Source organism: Phocoena phocoena, chromosome 1 (genome assembly GCF_963924675.1).
Source record: "Phocoena phocoena chromosome 1, mPhoPho1.1, whole genome shotgun sequence".
Classification (NCBI taxonomy): domain Eukaryota; kingdom Metazoa; phylum Chordata; class Mammalia; order Artiodactyla; family Phocoenidae; genus Phocoena; species Phocoena phocoena.
Genome location: NC_089219.1, coordinates 166,412,790 through 166,431,450, shown reverse-complemented (window position 1 = coordinate 166,431,450; position 18,661 = coordinate 166,412,790). Strand labels below are relative to the sequence as shown.

General features: G+C 40.6%; 1 protein-coding gene across 1 annotated transcript; it reads left to right on the top strand.

Moving 5' to 3' along the window:
- Window positions 1-10,678: 10,678 nt before the first annotated feature.
- On the top strand, window positions 10,679-14,357 carry FAM177B (family with sequence similarity 177 member B). The gene is made up of 4 exons (XM_065871812.1): window positions 10,679-10,846; window positions 11,130-11,196; window positions 13,719-13,816; window positions 14,175-14,357. Exons 1-4 carry the CDS (start codon window positions 10,679-10,681, stop codon window positions 14,355-14,357), a joined length of 516 nt encoding a protein of 171 aa, XP_065727884.1.
- The last annotated feature ends 4,304 nt before the right edge of the window (window positions 14,358-18,661 follow it).

Here is an 18,661-nt window from a genome sequence, read left to right as displayed (position 1 = left end):
AGAAGACAGAGTGAAAATGTTTTCGCAGAAGTCAAATAATGCATGATGAAAAGAAAGAACTTTAAGCCTAAACAAGATCGGTTGTCCTGAATTACACTGGTAAATCTCTACTACTTTGTTACAGAAGTTAGAGTAAAATGCCTTTGTTAACCTGATTTCAGTGTACATGGTTTTTATATAGTTTTCTAATACACTTATCCTGTCAGAATTGTATTGCTTTAGGCCAAAGGCCATAGCAGAAACTTAGAGAGCAAACAGGTACAGTATATCTTAAAAATACCTTGTAATATTTGAAATAGTTTAGTATATACACAAACCTGGGAAATAGTGGATACATAATACTTTAATTTAAAAAAATCACACATGTAGGTTTATCTTCTTTTGATTATTCTCCTGGGGCATCACCTAATTTTTCTCTTATAAATGACAGACTGGTTCAAATAATAGAAGTAGTAATAGTAGGGTATGTTGAGAGCTTACTTTGTGCCAGGCACTGTGCTGAGCACTTACATAGATAAACCTTTGAACCCACACGGCAATTCTGTGACAAATAAGTAAAATCTGCATAAAGTATTGAGATAGGAATAAACATTTCATTATGAAAAGTAGATTATACCTATCTGAATATTGTGTTAAAATAAATGATTACTTAAATCATAGTTTATACTCATGGGAAAAAAAGCTACATAGAATCAGTGAGGTTTTTTTTTTAATGTATGGAAATGCTAATTACTCCTTGCTATATAACATTTAATATTTGAAGCTGCAGTTTTCAGAATCAGTGGAGTAATAACTGAACAGACATTTATTTTGTTGTTTATAGAAAAAACACTTGAATTTCCCTGTATTTTTGTGCTCTATGCCATTTACTGACAAAACTTTAAACCGTACTTGATGTAAGCTTATTACTCTTGGCCTGTAAGATCTATTTATTTTAGAAAGTAGTGCTTATTAGTTACTAAGTTTTCCCATTTGAAAATTTAGTAACTAGGCTAAATTTATTGACATAATATGTGTCAATTTCACATATTGACATTTTTATGGGTCATACTTCCATATATGGAATGAAAACATGTAATATGCTCAGTGCTTCTGTAAAGTGCAGTAAATACTGGTGTTACATTTAATCAATAATTGGCAACTTTAAGGTAAGCAGATAGTAAATATTCTGTTGACTCAGCAAAGGTGACACTTTGACTAACTATCCCATTATATATAATATTCTTTGAAATCGTCTTTGAAATTTGGGGACGTGAATAAATGTAAAGAAATTGCATGAATGTCATAGATGTAATAACTATTTGTGTTAACTATTGCATACTTAGTTTAAACCAGATATGACAACTAACATATCCTGCTAAAAGTGTTGTTAATATACTGAATTATCTATTTATGAAAATAAAAGTGATTCTACTTCCAATTTCATTGGAATTTTTGTTTTTCAATAATATGTTTATTAAGCCAGTAACAAGGTTAATACAATGTAAAATCATATTTCTTCACAGTTGTATTTTAAAATGACAGATGCATTTGCATCAGTTGTTTTATGCTACATGAATTCATTAAACACTCAACGCTCCTTGACCTATTTGGTTTCTACTTATGCTTATTGGTACTTACCACCTTTTAATCTTGAAGTAGGGTTTCAGTCAGCCTGCATATATTTTTATTCACAGTATTATCCAGCATGCTACAGTCTTGTATACGGTGGTGAGCTAAGCTAGAGACCTTATCGTTATTGCTGTACAGTACTCTGCAGAAAACTTTGTACTTTGGAAACTTTGAGGTAGCATTTTCAGTACTATATAAATGTACTCAAATAAAATCATATTCAGAAATATTTCCTTCTAGAGTAATCATGCTTTAGAAAACGAGGCATTTTTTGTCTCGATATGTGCGTAAAAATAAACTTGTGTCATTTGGTTTACTATACTTTTGTATCTAAAGACTTTAATCTGATATTTGAGTAATTTGCTTCGAATTTACATTCTTGTTTTAAAAAATGTTTTTGTAGTAAACTAAAGGGATTAAAATAGTTAATCTGGAGGGGGCGCCTACTCTGAATTATAGAACAGAAAGCGGTGTTGGATTGTATTTACCCAAAAGGGCAGAACTTATGCGATTCAGCATATCTGATGGCTGTGATGTGCTTGAGGTAGGTGTAAGCTCATAGCTCCCTCGTAAGAGTGCTCCCCAGAGAAAGCGTTAGATCAGCCAGCGGCTTGATATTGTCCAGAGCTTCTCTGGTCGTTTGCCTCAAGCTATTGATCTCAGCCTTCTGGGGCTGACTGGGCAGGGACTAAGGTGGCTGGACCTCCCAGGCTGGTCACCTCCAGAATGTCAATGCATTTCCTAGATCATCTGCTATGACGTAGGAAAAGTTGAGAAACACCCCAATAGGACAGGCATGTCAGTAATGTCACTCTTACCTGGTGGCTGGGTGCCTGTTTATGGTCTAATACTGAAAATAAAGGTAGAAGAGTCCGGCCAGGTGATGTTCTGTCAGCATTTCTCAAGGAGGAGCAGTGGTTTGTTTATACATGTGTTTGTTTATTCAGATTTCACATATGTCCTCCACAGAATGCCTCACTCTGCCTGCCTGGGGTGAGTCACCAGTTGGAGTGGGCCCATCTCCTCAGGTGAAATGGCGTGGAGAAACTGGCAGTGAATGCTGTGCTGTGAAGGTGTGAAGTGGGGCTTTGGCTGTCCCATCCTTGCTTTTACCAGAGGCTCAGCCTTCAGACGCCCTCAAGGGAAGAGGGAAAGGGAGGAGGGGGCACCGCAGGCCCAGGCAAACAAGGCTGACGCACTCTTGGTAGTTACCCAGGGCCCGTTCCGTTAACCTGGTTCATTTGAAAAAAAAAAAACTTTTTTTTTGATTAATGAAAACTGGAAGAACTTTAGGAAATTTGAGGTATTATACTTTACCAAAGTTAAATGCCAAGATGTAGAACTAGTGTGTTATTTTGTTGATAGAGCTAACAGTGCTGTGTTTCAGTGAGGGAGTTAATTGAAATAATGAGTGTGTAAGTGTAATGAAAAAATATTATAAGGTAGCCATTTTAACATCAGGAAGTAAACACAATTATAAGACTGTTCTCTTTATTTTTCCAATCTATTATATAGTACCTTCCCCCACCCATTGAAGTGAACTGACCGTATGATTCATTTATTAAACAAATACTGAGTTCCAACTGTGTCAGGTACTGTAGTGGCAGGAGGTAAATAAGGCAGGGAGCACACAGGTAAAACCCTTTCCACCCTGGCTGGTGGGCGGGGCAGAGAAGGAAGGGAAGAGGGAAACAAAAACAGGATAAGTGAAATATAGATTGTGTTCAATGTTGATAAGTACTAAGGAGACAAAACAATGACGTAAGCTGTCGAGTAGTGGTGGTGGTGAATGAAGTCAGCTGGTTCTTTGAACGACTGGAGCCCCGGGAAGACCTCGAGCCAAAGACCTGAAGGAAGTGAGGGAACAAAGTCTAAGGGAAGACAGACTCATCCAGAGAACAGCCCGCACAACGTCCCTGCAGGGCAGAGAGCCTGTGTGGTCAGGGAACGGCAGTAAGAGGGCCAGTGGCTGGAATGAGACAGGGGCAGCTCAGGGGGAAGGTATCAGTAGAACAAAATGGGGCCAGAAAAGTACTGGGGCCAGATCTACAACCCTGTAGGCCATTGTAAGGACTTTGGCTTTTACTCAGGGTGAGACGAGAACCCACTGGAGAGTTTTAAGTAGAGAAGTGACATGGTATGATTTAACATTTAACAACTCTGACTGCTTTTTTGAGTGTAGATGGTAGGAAGCCAATTAGCAGACTGCTGCAATAATCCAGGTGACAGATGATGGCTTAGACCAGCGTGGTGGCAGTGGAATGGTGGTATTAAGACTCTGGCAATAACCCAGAGAACTTCCTGTTGGATTTGATGTGAGGTGTGATTAAAGGAGAAGAATCAAGAATGTCTCCAATGTTTTTGGCCTGAGGATCTGGAAGAATAGGGTTGCCTTTGTTGAAATGGGAAGACTGCCAGAGGAGTAGATGTGAGTGTGTGAGTGGGAGCTGGGTGAGTGTGTGGGGTAGTTTCGGGAAGGAGAAGGGTGCACTGAAAGTATGAGCAGAAGGTTTAGACATGGATTGAGTTGTCTGTTAGCCGTCCAAAAAGAGACATCAAGAAGAGACTTCAAGTAGACGGTAGATCTATGCATCTGAGATTCAGGGAGATAAAAATGTTGGCTATAAATGTGTGTGTAGATAGTATTTAAAGCCATAGGGCTGGGACTTCCCTGATGGCACAGTGGTTAAGAATCTGCCCGCCAATGCGGGGGACACGGGTTCAAGCCCTGGTCCAGGAAAATCCCACATGCTGCAGAGCACTTAAGCCCGGGCACCACAAATACTGAAGCCCGTGCACCTAGAGCCCGTGCTCCACAAGAGAAGCCCCTGCTCGCCACAACTAGAGAAAGCTTGCATGCAGCAACAAAGACCCAATGCAGCCAAAAATAAATAAATAACTTTATTTAAAAAAAAAAAAAAAAGCCATAGGGCCAAATGAGTAGGTGAGTCCAAGAGCTGAGCCCTGGTGTACTCCAGTATTGAAAGGTCAGGGTATGTTAATTACATTATATACTTGGGAACAATCCTTGATAAACTAGATTTGGGTTTTTAAAGAAAAAACTAGAGGTTCTCCTACGAATTAAACTGAGGTACAAAGCATGTTGTGGGGAATAATTGACCCTCTGAAATATCACTTCCAAAACATCCCAGTCTAGGTACTTGGTGTGAAGTTGGCAACGCTCCCAAGATTTTGGTAAATAAAAAATAAGTAGATTCTACGCAGTTCAGTATTGAGCCCCTTCTATATTGACACACACTGTGATTACAAAGACGAATTTTGCATAGCATATCCTGAAATGTCCATTAGGTGGCAGAAAAGCATTCACTAAATCGCCAGGTAGGTCTCTCTCTCTCTCTCTCTCTCTCTCTCTCTCTCTCTCTCTCTCTCTCTCTCTCTCTCTCTCTCCCCTCCTTTCTCCTCCCCCGTCTCTCTTGCCCACTCTGCTCCTTTAGCACTATCTTTTAAAGACGAATATGTCAATTTAATGCACAACACTATTTTGCAAAACAAACTACTGTTTTCTTCAGAAAGCCAACAGATATCACTAGTCTGTAATATAACAGGGGTGAGCCAGGTGAATGGGGGCTTGGGGTACTTCATTTGGTTCAGAAATGTATGACTTGGGAGATGGTCTGGAAAGGAGTAAATTGACTATAATGAGACTGTTAGGCCTTATTCTTAAACTTTTGATGTGTAAGCTTTTCAGCTGGGGGCAAAGCAGGGAGGCCTCAGAAAGCAGAAAGCAAAAAAAATCCTCCTGTAAGAAAATAAGCAAGACTTCTTAGCCCAAGCTTGGCTACTGGAGCTTTCTGCAGTACACCACATGACTAAATCACAAGTCTGTTCAATTCAAATTTATTTACTTTTGGCTGTGTTGGGTCTTCGTTGCTGCGCGCGGGCTTTCTCTAGTTGTGGCGAGCGGGGGGCTACTCTTCGCTGCGGTGTGCTAGCTTCTCATTGTGGTGGCTTCTCTTGTTGCGGAGCACGGGCTCTAGGCACGCGGGCTCAGTAGTTGTGGCTCGGGGGCTCTAGAGCGCAGGCTCAGTAGTTGTGGCGCATGGGCTTAGTTGCTCCAGGGTATGTGGGATCTTCCCAGACCAGGGCTCGAACCCATGTCCCCTACATTGGCAGGAGGATTCTTAACCACTGCGCCACCAGGGAAATCCCACAAGTCTGTTCAATTTAGAAGTCACATTTCTTCCTGCTCTCCTTCAGGCACTGGTCCCCAAACTGGCCTGCCCATTGCAATCACCAGGGAAGCCTCAAAAATAATTGAGACCCATGTCCCACCCCAATAGACTGTGGGTCTCGGGTGTGTCCTGGCCTTGGAATTTTAAAAAAGGATTCCCAGGTAATCCTAACATGAAGACAAGTTTGAGGGCCACTGGGTTTATTTAATGCTGCACGTGTAAACATAACTCACCTTCCCACAACTCAAATTCGTTCCGCCCTGTAAGACACACGCAAGAGAAACTTTCCACGTCAGCACAAAGGCTAGTTGTATTAATTTGTCATCTACCGAACAAATTCTAACACCAAATTTTGCACTACTTTCAAAACCAAAGCCAATTAAAGCAATGAAAGAAAAAGCAGAGGAATAATGGTGAGTTGTTTTTTGAAAATGTTTTTATTTTCTTCTGATTGTTATAGAGCATATTTTATTTCTCATGGCATTGAAAATATTTACTTTTGCAATACTGTTATACTCGGCGTATTTTAAACACCAAGTTAAGATCTTTTTTTTTTTTTTCTGCTCTTTGGCATCAGAAACTAAGTAGTTCTAGTTTACTTCTCACCAAATAGTTTTAGTTTACTTCTCACCAAGGTTCTTTTGTGATACACTGCCACTAAGTCAGTCAGGGAAAACCATTAATATATCATTTAAGACTCCTCAGGGGACCCTGGGCTGAGAAGGTCTCACATCACCTTGCTTTGGATAACAAATTTAACCCTTGACAGGCTTTTTGTAACTCTGACCTTTAACAATGGGATTGTACAAATAAGATTTGGTGACTGATTCATGCATACATAAACATATGTATGTATGAATATATATTTATATGTATATTCAATCCTGTGTTTATTGCCCATAAAACTTTTAAAAAGTCAATCTGTGGTCTTCATTTTGATAGATGGCTGATAATTGACTCACTCATATGTATTATGATCACTGACTTATTTGGAATTATTTCTAATATTTTATTGGTGTTTTCATTAATCATGCTTTTCCTTTGCTCTCTTTATCCCCTTTTTCCTGCCTTCTGTTGGAGTGTTTATTTCCTTTTTTTTTTTCTTCTACTGGTTTTGAAGCCATACATTCTAATTCCATTATTTTGCTAGTCACCTTTAAATTGTCAGCATGCATACTTATCCTCTCCAAAGTATTCCAAAACAATACTTAAAGAGGTCAACCCCTCATATTTTTGTTATTGTTAGCTAATACTTAATACTTCTTTGTTTTTATACTGTGCTCTACCAAAGTAGTGTTTTTAAGAGTCACTATTAAGAGTTTCACTTTGTTTACTTTTTCGTTTACATTTGTTTCTTGCATCTCACTCTTACTTCTGCGTTCACTTTCCTTCTATTTGACACAGAATCTTATTCATTGTTCAGTGAAGATGCAGGAATGCTTAACTCAGTTTCTATAGGTCGTAAAATGTCATTGTTTTACTCTCAAAAATTGTTCATCTGGATATTGAATTCTTTATGACAATAATCAACTGTCTTCTGGGCTCAGTTGTTGCTGATTTGAAGTTAGCCTTTAGCCTAATCTGCCTTATCTATTATAAATTTTAAGATTTTCTATAATTTCTATGATCTAGGTTTGATTTTATTTTTTTATCCCTCTAGTATTCTTCATGTTTCTCATATTTGAAGATTTGTGTCTTTCTTCAAATATGGAAAATCCATAGCCATTACCTCTTCAAACATCACCTCCCCCATTATTTCTGTTCACATCTTCTGGAACTCCCATTAAAAGTATATTGAACTTTCTCATCTATTCTTAGCTCATAACTTTTCTTTCATGTTAACAATATATATATATATATGTACATATATATATATCTTTATGCTGTTTATGAGAGATTTCCTCAGATTTCTTCACTATGTTTAATCTACATCCAACCTATCCTATGTTCCCATATATTTCATTTCTGGAATTTCTGTTTGGTTCCTTTTCAAATCAACCTGTTCCTTTTGGATACTATAATGTTTTGCTTCCTTTATCGCTTTGAATATATTAACCATGTTCATTTTATTTTTAATTTTATTTATTTATTTATGGCTGTGTTGGGTCTTCGTTTCTGTGCGAGGGCTTTCTCTAGTTGCGGCAAGTGGGGGCCACTCTTCATCGCGGTGCGCGGGCCTCTCACTATCGCGGCCTCTCTTGTTGCGGAGTCCAGACGCGCAGGCTCAGTAATTGTGGCTCACGGGCCTAGTTGCTCCACAGCATGTGGGATCTTCCCAGACCAGGGCTCGAACCTGTGTCCCCTGCATTGGCAGGCAGATTCTCAACCACTGCACCACTAGGGAAGCCCAACCATGTTCATTTTTAAAGTTTCATGTTGTTCTATTATTCCTAATTCTTGGATGAGGACTCTCCCATTTTTTTCATTTCATTTGCTGAACCCTCCTCATGATGGTTGGTTTCCTCATGTGATTTGTAAGTTTTTGCAATGAGCGCATCCTTGGCCAGGGTTATTTGTAGTGGAGGTCCAGTGTTCCCTGTCCTGTTGAAGCCTGCCTCCAGGGTGACTTTGCATTTGCATCTGAGAGTTCTGTGGGCTGCACTGCTTCCAGGTTACTCAGCTTCGCTTCAGGTCCTTATAGGTCCTTATACCGTATGAGGGCTATGAATTTGGGCCCCGTACCAGTATGGGGTCCCGGCCTCGGGCTCCAATTTTTTTTCAGGTGACTATTTCTACCCAAGTTGCCAGGAGATGACAAATTATTTTGCCACTTTTGCAGGCCAACAGGTAGTTTTACTCGTCCATGTTTTGTAGCTAAGATAGTACTTTATTATCTTAGTTTTATGCAGGTAGCTTTACTTCAGCTCCCCACACTCATGGGATTTGTGATTTAGACTCTCTCCTCTCTGCGCCAGTATTAAAACTCTAGCCCCAAGGCCTATACCTGGTTCTGAAACCCCAGGAACTCTCTCCGCTTCAGCTCACCTGTATGAGTTTGAATTTCCTCTCTTTTTCTGACACCTGGGTTAGCTTTCTTCCTTTCTTCCTTTCCTTCTCTTTTTCCCCCTCCTTCTTCCCTCCCTCACTCCCTTCCTTCCCCTTCCTCTCTCTGACTCTCTTTCTTACTTCCTTAGTGCAGCCTGATTTAATGTTTTGTTTGTTTCATTTTATCCCGCATTTCTGTGTGTTTGGAACAGGAAGAAAACTTCTTCCACATCAGCTCAGCCTGTCATGTTTGCTGATATAATCTTAAAATATATTAAATATTAAGACAAGAGTGTACTTACTACATTGGAACAGTGCCTGATATATATACATCATTATGTAAGTGATAAGTACTTGACAATAGCTAGCTTTTATTAAATACTTACTGTTTTCTAAGAATTGTTCTGAGCCTGTATGTGTCTTTACTCATTTACTCCTTAATTTTACAAGGTTGGTACTATATTCACACACATTTTCAAATTATATTATTCTTATTTTATAGATGAAGAAACCAAGACACTGGAATATCAAGCAACAGGATTTTGAACCTAGACAGTCTGGCTCCAAGCTCGTCAGCTTTATTGAGATTTAGCTTAAATAAAATTAAGTCTAGATTTTGATTCGTTTTGACAAATGTATACACAGTCGAGTAACCACTACTACAATCATACTATCTCTTAGAACAATTCCATCACCCCAAAAAGTTCCCTTTACCCGTTCGTAGTTAATCTCCTCCCACAGCCTCTCACCCCTAGCAAACACCAATCTGTTTTCTACCACTGTAATTTTGCCTTTTCTAAAATTTCACGTAAGTAGAATCATACAGTGTCTGGCTTCTTTTACTTAGCAAAATGCTTCTGAGATTCCTTCAGGGTATTGCAAACATTAGTTGTCCGTTACTTTTAATCGCTGAGCAGTATTCTGCTGAATAGATATACCACATTTTGTTTATCTTTTACCAGTTAATGGATATTTGGATTGTTTTCAGTTTGGAGCTCTTACAAATACAGCTGCTATGAATGTTCACATACACATCTTCAGATGGATATATATCTTCATTTCTCTTGGGAAAATATCTAGACATGGAATTACAAGATTACACGGTAAGTATATGTTTGACCTCTAAGAAACTGTCCAACTGTTTTCTGAAGTGGCCGTACTAGTTGCAGCCCCACCGGCAAGCAATCTATGAGAGTTCTAGTTGCTTCACTTACCCCTCAACATTTAGTACTGTTAGTCTTTTTAATTTTCTCCTTCTAGTGACTATGTTGTGATATCGCATATGGTTTCTATTTGCAATTGTCTAATGACTATGACATTGAGCACTTCTCCTAAGTTTATTTGGCATCTGTAAATTTTTGGGCAAGTGCCTATTCAAATTCTTTGCCCTTATTTTAATTGAGTTGTTTATATTTTATAAATTTCAGTTATTTTTTATATATTCTGAAAATAAGTCCCTTATCAGACATATTCTTGGCAAATATTTTCACCTGTCTGTGCAAAGCCTGTACTCTTTACCACTGCTTATATTGCTCCTCAGTATTTATCGAAATGATTGAGGAATTTCCATAGGGCGATGGCCCCTTCCTACCCCTACCAGCAACTGCAGCTTTTGCAATTAATAAGGGATAAAGGAATCCTGTTGACATGTTTGTTTGAAGACCCAAAGTTCACATTTTCACTACTAATTGAATCTTTTCTGTTTTGGTACAGAACTAAACTGTCTTCTCTTGGATTTGAAGAACTGATGAGATCATAGCTGCCATTACCTCTGAACTCTCTGTCTTTACAATCCATTGAAAATGATCAGACACGTCTCTGCTATATAAACACTGTCCTGGGCAGATTGTCTTAAGGCGTCCTGTTTTTCATTTACCAGTTTTTTCCTTATGGAAAAAGACAGTTTCCAGCAGTTAGAACTAGAAAAGGGTAGACCTTCCCAAAGGAGGACTCCCAGAAGAGTTATCCATTTTGTTGATGGTGACATCATGGAAGAATATAGCACAGAGGAAGAGGAAGAAAAAGAGGAACAGAGAACAAATTCAACACTTGATCCTGTAAGCTTAGAATATCATTATTAGCGAACATGGGGGCTGAGTGAATGTGAAATTAAGGCAGATGAGGTTTGTGGAAAACACAGTTTTAAGCTAATTCCTTGCTCTCCTTGGTTTGCTTTCTACAGCCAAGTACAATCAACTTATAATTTTGATAATCTTAGGTTTCTCATCTATGAGAGAAAATGGAACCTATTACGAAGCATTTTGAAACGTCTACACTGCAGACTGCAGTCACCACTCCTGTTATTAATTTATGCTGATTTGGTTTCTCTTTTTTTTTCAGTCTAAACCTTCATGGGGGTCCTACCTATGGTTTTGGGCAGGGCGAATAGCAAGGACCTCATTTTCTAGTAAGTACTGCTAAGGTTATTTTTTTCTGTCCTAAATATAGACTTATAGACCCTCAGAGTTAGATGGGACTTCCAGTGGTTTAATCCACTCCGTGGCATTCTGAAGAACTGGTCGCTTCCATATCTACGCTTGAACATTCCCGAAGGCATAGAACCTCACATCTTCAGGCAGACCCTCCCATCTTTTCTCAACTCTTTTTAGTAAATTCTATCTTCTATTCTATCTTCTTTTAAAGTTCTTCGCATTGATCCTAGTTGTCTTTTTAAAAGCCAGACAACACCAGTCCAGGTTCCTCTTTCATAGAATTTCAAATATTTGAAGACAATAGTCAGTCCTCCCTGAGGTGACTCTTCACCTGAACAAACTTCCAAGTTTTTTCTTTTTTCAACTGTTACCTGACACAGTTCCAAGTTCCCTTTTCATAATCACTCTATTATAAACAATTTTAGTGATCCCTCCCAAGGACATAATGAATAGCCTAAGTGGCTATTTACAAGAGACAAAATACTAAATCTTATTTTGTTTGACTTTCATCAGTTTTTTAAAAATCACAATTGGCAACAGGTAATGACTCATTTCTTTCTAACTCGCATATGCTTGTGTATGTGATGGGGGGAAACAACTTTAAGAATCTGAGAAAATATAAAATACAGCTCTTAGGAATTGACCTTCATTCATTCATTCAGTAAACATTCACTGAGTGCTCACGTATGCTCAGCACTGTGAGGACCCTGGGACACAGAGACAAATGACAGTCTTTGCTTTCAGGGGCCTTAATATTCAATGGGTAATATAGGCCGGTAAACACGCCCATGATGATAATTTGTTGTTACAACCTCCACGGCGGGAGGAGTGTAGGGACTATAGACTGGGATACTCAGGAATGTTGATGTACAGAGGAGACATCTTAAGGATGCTATGAAAGTATGTCTGGCCAAGGCCAGCTTGGGGACCATGAAAGTGACCAGGGGGTCTTTAAATCACATTAAAAGTAACGATAAGGGAGATTTAGTCAGACGGTATGAGCCCTAAGTGCTTTTTGATCAAGGTGGAAGGTTTGTAATTTGGAAGTTACTTTAGAGACCCAGGTGAATACTGACCTTACCTCAACCAAAATATGTTGGCAGAAGAAATGCCGCCTTCCAGAGACTTCTATGCTTTAGTTAGGGCAAGACTGTTTGAAGAGGTGAGATATTTTGGAGGGAGGGAGCCTTAGAGATTAGATCAGGTAAAAGAAGCAAAACTCAGTACAGCAATATGTGCGTGTGAAGAACAGGGACTACAGTGATTTCTATGTTGGGCTTTGACTTCAGATGACAGGGGCAGGACACACAGGGAATCAGTCAGCCTTCAGGGTTCCAAATGGAACTGTAGCCTGAAAGGGCTTCTGCCGGGGGCTTCCAGATTGTAGTGAAGGCATAAATACGCTAACAGTCTGATCTTTACACAGAGACTTTGGTTAGAGCTGGAACCCAGACGACACTGGTAATTAATTTTTTCCATGTAAGACTCTAGTAGGTCATAAACAGGAAAACTTCCTGAGATTTATTCTAATGTTTTAGAAACTTCTCTTATGCACATGTACTAGGCACTGTGGCAAACAAACATTACAGAGCTAGAGTATTTTTGAAAGGATAAAGCACATTAAATACTGTATGAGCAGTTTCTTCAGAAGTGGAATGAATCATGGGAATCAGAAAGTCCTATAACTGGGGGAGGCACATCAGAAGTCCTATACTTTTACAGGAGAACATCTCTAGGAGAGACCTTTTTGGAAACCCCTCATTATTCATGCTAAACCTTTATCCCTAACTCTAACAATCCCTGAGGCTGCAGGCCACCTTGATATTGTAACTGAAGGCAGACAAGGAAGGTCTTAAATTGCTGCTAGGAAGGAGTTGTTTTGATGCACGGAAAAGTTTCTGACATGGGTCTCAGTAACACTGGATTTAATTTGGGGTATACTTTGCAACATACTCACAGCTGATGATCAGATGATACACATGGGGATAGGCAACATCTGTTCTGATTGCTCAGGACCTGTACCTGTTATTAAGTATTTTGAAAATCTCCCCTGATATATTCATCTGGAAAGGATAGTTTACATGTAATCCTATGTGAAGACAGAAGATTTAACAAATTCCCTTTGAGTCCTAGGACTTTTTGAGGGTCTGGAGCAATTGAAATCTTTTGTCAGCCTTGAAGTTAAGTATAGTAATAGGCCATTTGAGGGCAAGTTGAAACTTGAGTTTAAGCTTTAATTATTATTATTTTTTTTTTGCGGTACGTGGCCTCTCACTGTTGTGGCCTCTCCCGTTGCGGAGCACAGGCTCCGGATGTGCAGGCTTAGCGGCCACAGCTCACGGGCCCAGCCGCTCCGCGGCATGTGGGATCCTCCTGGACTGGGGCATGAACCCGCGTCCCCTGCACCGGCAGGCGGACTCTCAACCACTGCGCCACCAGGGAAGCCCTAAACTTTAATTATTAATTCAGTTTACCAAAGCGTTTTTCTTTCTTCTAGCATGTGAATTCCTTGGTGGAAGATTTGCTCTCTTCTTTGGTCTTAATCAACCCAAATACCAGTATGTGTTAAATGAGTACTACAGAACACAAAATAAGGTATGTGACATCCCGCTGGGGACACCAAGAGCCCTGAGATGGGAATGTTGGTTGTTCCTGATTTGGGCCCTTACAGAGGAGTATTTTCCCACCTGGTAATTCATGTAACTGCAGTTTCACTGAGCTCCCATGGTCAGACTGACTGCTTTTTCCAATGCCTCTCACCCCATGGTGCTTATTCATATTTGCCTCTCTTGTGTGAAGTTAGAAGGTCCTGAGATAGTTCGTAGATGGTAGTCGAGTGTGAAGCCTGAGACCGCATAAAGGGAAAGCTTCTTATAAGACTGTCTCTATAAGAGGGGGAGATCAGAGGTATTGGGTTTACTGTTAAACATTTCCTTATTTCTCTCTGTATCAGGAAAGTGACAAGGAAAGTGAAGGGAACGGATCAAAGGCCCAACCAGCCAATGTTCCCAATGAAAAGTGTCACCTGGAGGCTGGGGCCCGAGAGTATGGAACGAGACAACAGGACATTGCCGAGGGCATTCCTCAGTGGAGTATCTCATCCAGCGAGGGCCTGATGGCAGATTCCAGCTCCTAATGGGCAGCGGGGCTATAGTTCCCCTGGATCTCTCATCCTCAGTCATTGATTACCACGGCAGCAGCACCACAGGTAGCACTTCTGAGCCAGATCTGATCTCAATCTCTTTGTGATTTATTCTCCAGCAGCCAGGAATTGTAAACAATCATAAGAACAATTGTGGATTCTTTCTCAATGTAAATTTTTATTTATAAGGCCAGCAACCCAACTCTACCCCAGTGATATAAGTCCTGTCCGTCAGTTGTGGGCTACTAGTTTTGACATTTGTACAGTAGTATAAATGCCTTAAGGAACTTGGGCACAGGAGTTTTAGGCTGAAACTCTTTGTCACGTGGCGAGGGTATAGAAAAGGACCCTCTGTTCCTCAAAAGAAACTCTGGGCATTATGAAGTCTAAATCCTTTCAGGGTTTGACATAAGCCGTGTCCTTCGCAATAGCTATGTTGGCTTACTCGGGGCTTGCTTTGCAATAAGCAAACATTGCTAATAACTCTGTTTCAACATAGCAGTCTTTGAGAGTTGGGTGCATTTCTCCCCAAACACGTCAAAAATAAATAAACAAACAATCTAAGCTCTAGAAAAAGTATTTGGAAAAAGTGAATGATTCTCTCATTTACTTGTCAACAAATTTTCAAAAACTGTAAAGATCAGACATGGAAATCATAGCTGGATAACACAGGTTGCTCTGGCGAAAGGTAGCTGTGATATAGAAAAACACAGGTTTTGCAGTAAAAAGACCTGAGTTCAAGTCTCAATTCTGCTTTTTACTAGTCGTGTGATTTTAGGTGTCTAAATCTCTGAGCCCCAGTGTCTTTCTTTGTAAAATAGGGGTGGCATTTATTTGTTTCTCAAGGGTTACTGTTAAACTAAATGAACTAATAAATGTGAAAATTCTTTTAAAACTGTGAATATTAGTTGTTAATGCTTAATTAATGGCTGTTATAGACTTATATTGAAGGTCCCCAAAGAACTATGCCTTCTGGAATTCATGTCCTCACATAGCCCCACCTACATTGACTCTGGCCTTGGCTATGTTACTTGCTTTGGCCAGTGAGATAGTAAGTAGCAAATGTGATGCAACTGGATGCTTGATAAACACTTGCACCGGGGACTTGTCCTCTTAGAAAGCTTCACGTTGTAAAGAAGTTTGCGCTAGCCTTCTGAATGATGTGAGGCCACGTGGAGAGAGGACCCCAAGGATGAAAGACCATCTTAGGCATTCCAGCCCCAGCCATGCTCCCCAGCAAATGCAGCCACATAAGTGAACTTCTCCTGCCCTATGTGTAGCAGATAAACCATGCAGCTGAGACCAATCAGCCAACAGAGTCATAAGAAACAGTAAGTCATTTTAAGTTGTGGAGTGGTTTGCTATGCGGCCATATAAACTGAAATAATAACTCTAAGAGGATGGGAAGTTGGAATTGATTTGATATGAAATCAAGGACAGAAGTAGGCCTAGAGAATAACGTGTGGTTAGTTGAATACATGAGGATAAGATAGGTTATCCGGCATAAACAGACAACTCCAAAATCTCAGTGGCTTAAAACAACAAAAGTTTCCTTCCTTCTCATGGGAGGTCCACCATCAGTTCAGATGGCTTCCCACCATGTTCTCCAGGTGCTGGCTCAGTAGCACGTGCTCCTTTGATCCTATGGTTCCTCCAAACTGATGCTCTCAGGGCTGCAGAAGCAGAAGTGAAGTGGACAGTTAAGCACTGTCTCCACTAAGAATGAATCATGTCACCTCTGCTTATGTTTCTTCCACCAAAGCAAGTCACAAGACTGCAATTAACTTTTAGGGGTGTGGACCTCCTTAGATAGCTGAGAAAGGGAAACACTTTCTTCCAGTGGTATAAGGGATAAATTATAAGCTGAAAAGTCACTGCGATACTGGTTTGATCTCCGCTCGGCTGCCTCTTTCTAACCTGGTAGCCCAGGTTACTCAAATTCTCAGTGCTCCCATGTGTAAAACAGGTTTGATGCAGGAATCAAATCCATTATTTTTTTGCGGTACGCGGGCCTCTCACTGTTGTGGCCTCTCCCGTTGCGGAGCACAGGCTCCGGACGCGCAGGCTCAGCGGCCATGGCTCACGGGCCCAGCGGCTCCGCGGCATGTGGGATCTTCCCGGACTGGGGCACGAACCCGTGTCCCCTGCATCGGCAGGCAGACTCTCAACCACTGCGCCACCAGGGAAGCCCCTGAGTAGCCCTTTTTGTTCAGGTGACCATCCCTCATCCAATCACTTGTGACCAGGAAGGTGGAGTCATGTGGTAGCAACATACTTATAGGACCTGTTTCTGGATGAGCATGGTTCCCAGTAAAAGGGGATTAAAGTGAGTGAGGTAGACACAGCCCATGACTACTCTAAGAATAAGCGGTGAAAACTGAGGAAAAGCACATGGCTCTAATTAGGTACTCAAATCATTGTATCAATTATAATTAGTAATATTTATGAAAATCATGGCTTCAAGGAGTCTGAATGGTTTGTCTCCATTAAGGAGTAAGTCTTAGTTCTTCATCCAAAAGGCCCTGCTAGTCCAATTTCAACATGAGGTAAATCTGAGAGCTTTATGACATGTCAGAAGAAGTGGCCAAGTCTACCAGTGAAGCGTTGGTTACCTGCATCTCAGGTGTCCGGCCATACTAAAACTCTCTTTCTGGTTTATTTGCTATTTTGCTTCCGAACAGATCCTGGGATGAACTCTTTTTGACTTTTCTCAATTAAATGGTACCCTGGAAGATACCTTACTTATTGCTGATTCCAGAGAACTAGGCAAACCAAAGTGTGATATTCATAGGAGTACATTTTATCTAGTAAATGTTTTACTCTCAATCTAATTTTCTTTTCCACTAAAAAAGGGGAGATCCCCTTGTCTTAAGGTCAGTTGCCATATGCAATCAACTGAATCTCGAACTAAATATAATAAGGAAAACAAACGGAAGCCAATGCCCAGATATTATCAGCCTGTGGCTGCAAGAGAAGTTCACATTTCCCTTAATTGAAAATTAATTCATTCCTTTAATATTAATTGGGCATCTAGTATGTGCCAGTTATTGGATAAAAGAGATTTTTACATACTGAGGTCTGGGGAAGTCATTCTGGCTTATATATGAGTTAACTTGAATTTTATGCTAACTACAACAGCCTATTTGTGGCCTATCATACGTACATTGTACATCTGCTTTAATTATTAAAGAAAAGGGTGCACTGACCAGAAGTAAAGAATGTCCATGTTAAAAATAAAAATTAAATGTCTCTCCTCCTGGGATGCCAATACTGGTACTCCTTCGTTGATAAGACTCCCTTTCCAGGTGCCAAGGCCATATCGGCTCACCATGTACGTGCTGATCTGTTTTTTGAAACCTTGAAGAAATGTATCCCAGACTTGTTTAATGTTCTTTGTTCTGACAAGACATAAAACTGTGCTGAAAACCATGCTTCTCTGGAGCAGTTCCTCAGAATTATCTGAGAGGCTGTCTTCTGGCCTATAGTCCTTAATTTGGCTGAAATAAAACTCTTTTCTATTCCTATTATAGATTGTTTATTGATTATTTTCATGGACATACTGTTATCTATCAACCAAACAGACAAAAATCTCTGCACTCCTATTGGCCTTAAGTTCGAGATAGCTAAATTATAAGGACATCCAGTCTTTCCGTGGCCAGCCTCTCAAATGGTCCCCAATAATCTTTACCTCCTGGTATTCACACGCCGTGTAGCCTCTCTCATACTGAACCAGGGTGGTCTATGTGAGCTCCAGAATATGTCAGAAGTGATGTATGACACTTCTCAGACTGTTATAAGAGACTCTATGGCTTCTGTTTTGGTCTCTCCCTTTTACTCTCTTGGCTCACTTGCTCTGGGGGGAGCCAGCTGCCACCTTGTGAGAATCTTGCAGCCTGTGGAGAGGTCCATTTGGTAAAGAACTAAGGTCTCCTGCAAACAGCCAGTGAGGAATGAAGGAATTTCGACAGGTCTGTTTTCCCCCAAGAGCCAACCATGGTGCCCCTAATCCTCTGAACTGGGTCCTGGCCCGGTACTGGTCCCGGGGTGGGTCATATTCCGCCTTGCTCCAGAAAATGCGCAGGACCGGCAGGCATAGTATTAATACACACACATCCCTTCAGCCCTAACCACAAACACAGTCTTCAGTGTGGAGGGGGCCCATGCCCTGAAATCACCCTGAGGTAGCAGGGACTAACTGGTCAATCAGTCCCCTTCGGACTTGCCGCCTGACGCGACCCCAGGCTTCTCCTGCAAAACCATAGCTCTCGTGTCTCTTATTAGAGGACACACCCCTCCCC

Excerpts from the sequence above, each read along its gene's own strand:
- FAM177B (XM_065871812.1), top strand. The coding sequence starts at position 10,679 with ATGGAAAAAGACAGTTTCCAGCAGTTAGAACTAGAAAAGGGTAGACCT. Across the intron at positions 11,197-13,718 it reads AGCAAGGACCTCATTTTCTA|CATGTGAATTCCTTGGTGGA; the intron begins GTAAGTACTGCT and ends TCTTTCTTCTAG. Across the intron at positions 13,817-14,174 it reads ACTACAGAACACAAAATAAG|GAAAGTGACAAGGAAAGTGA; the intron begins GTATGTGACATC and ends TCTCTGTATCAG.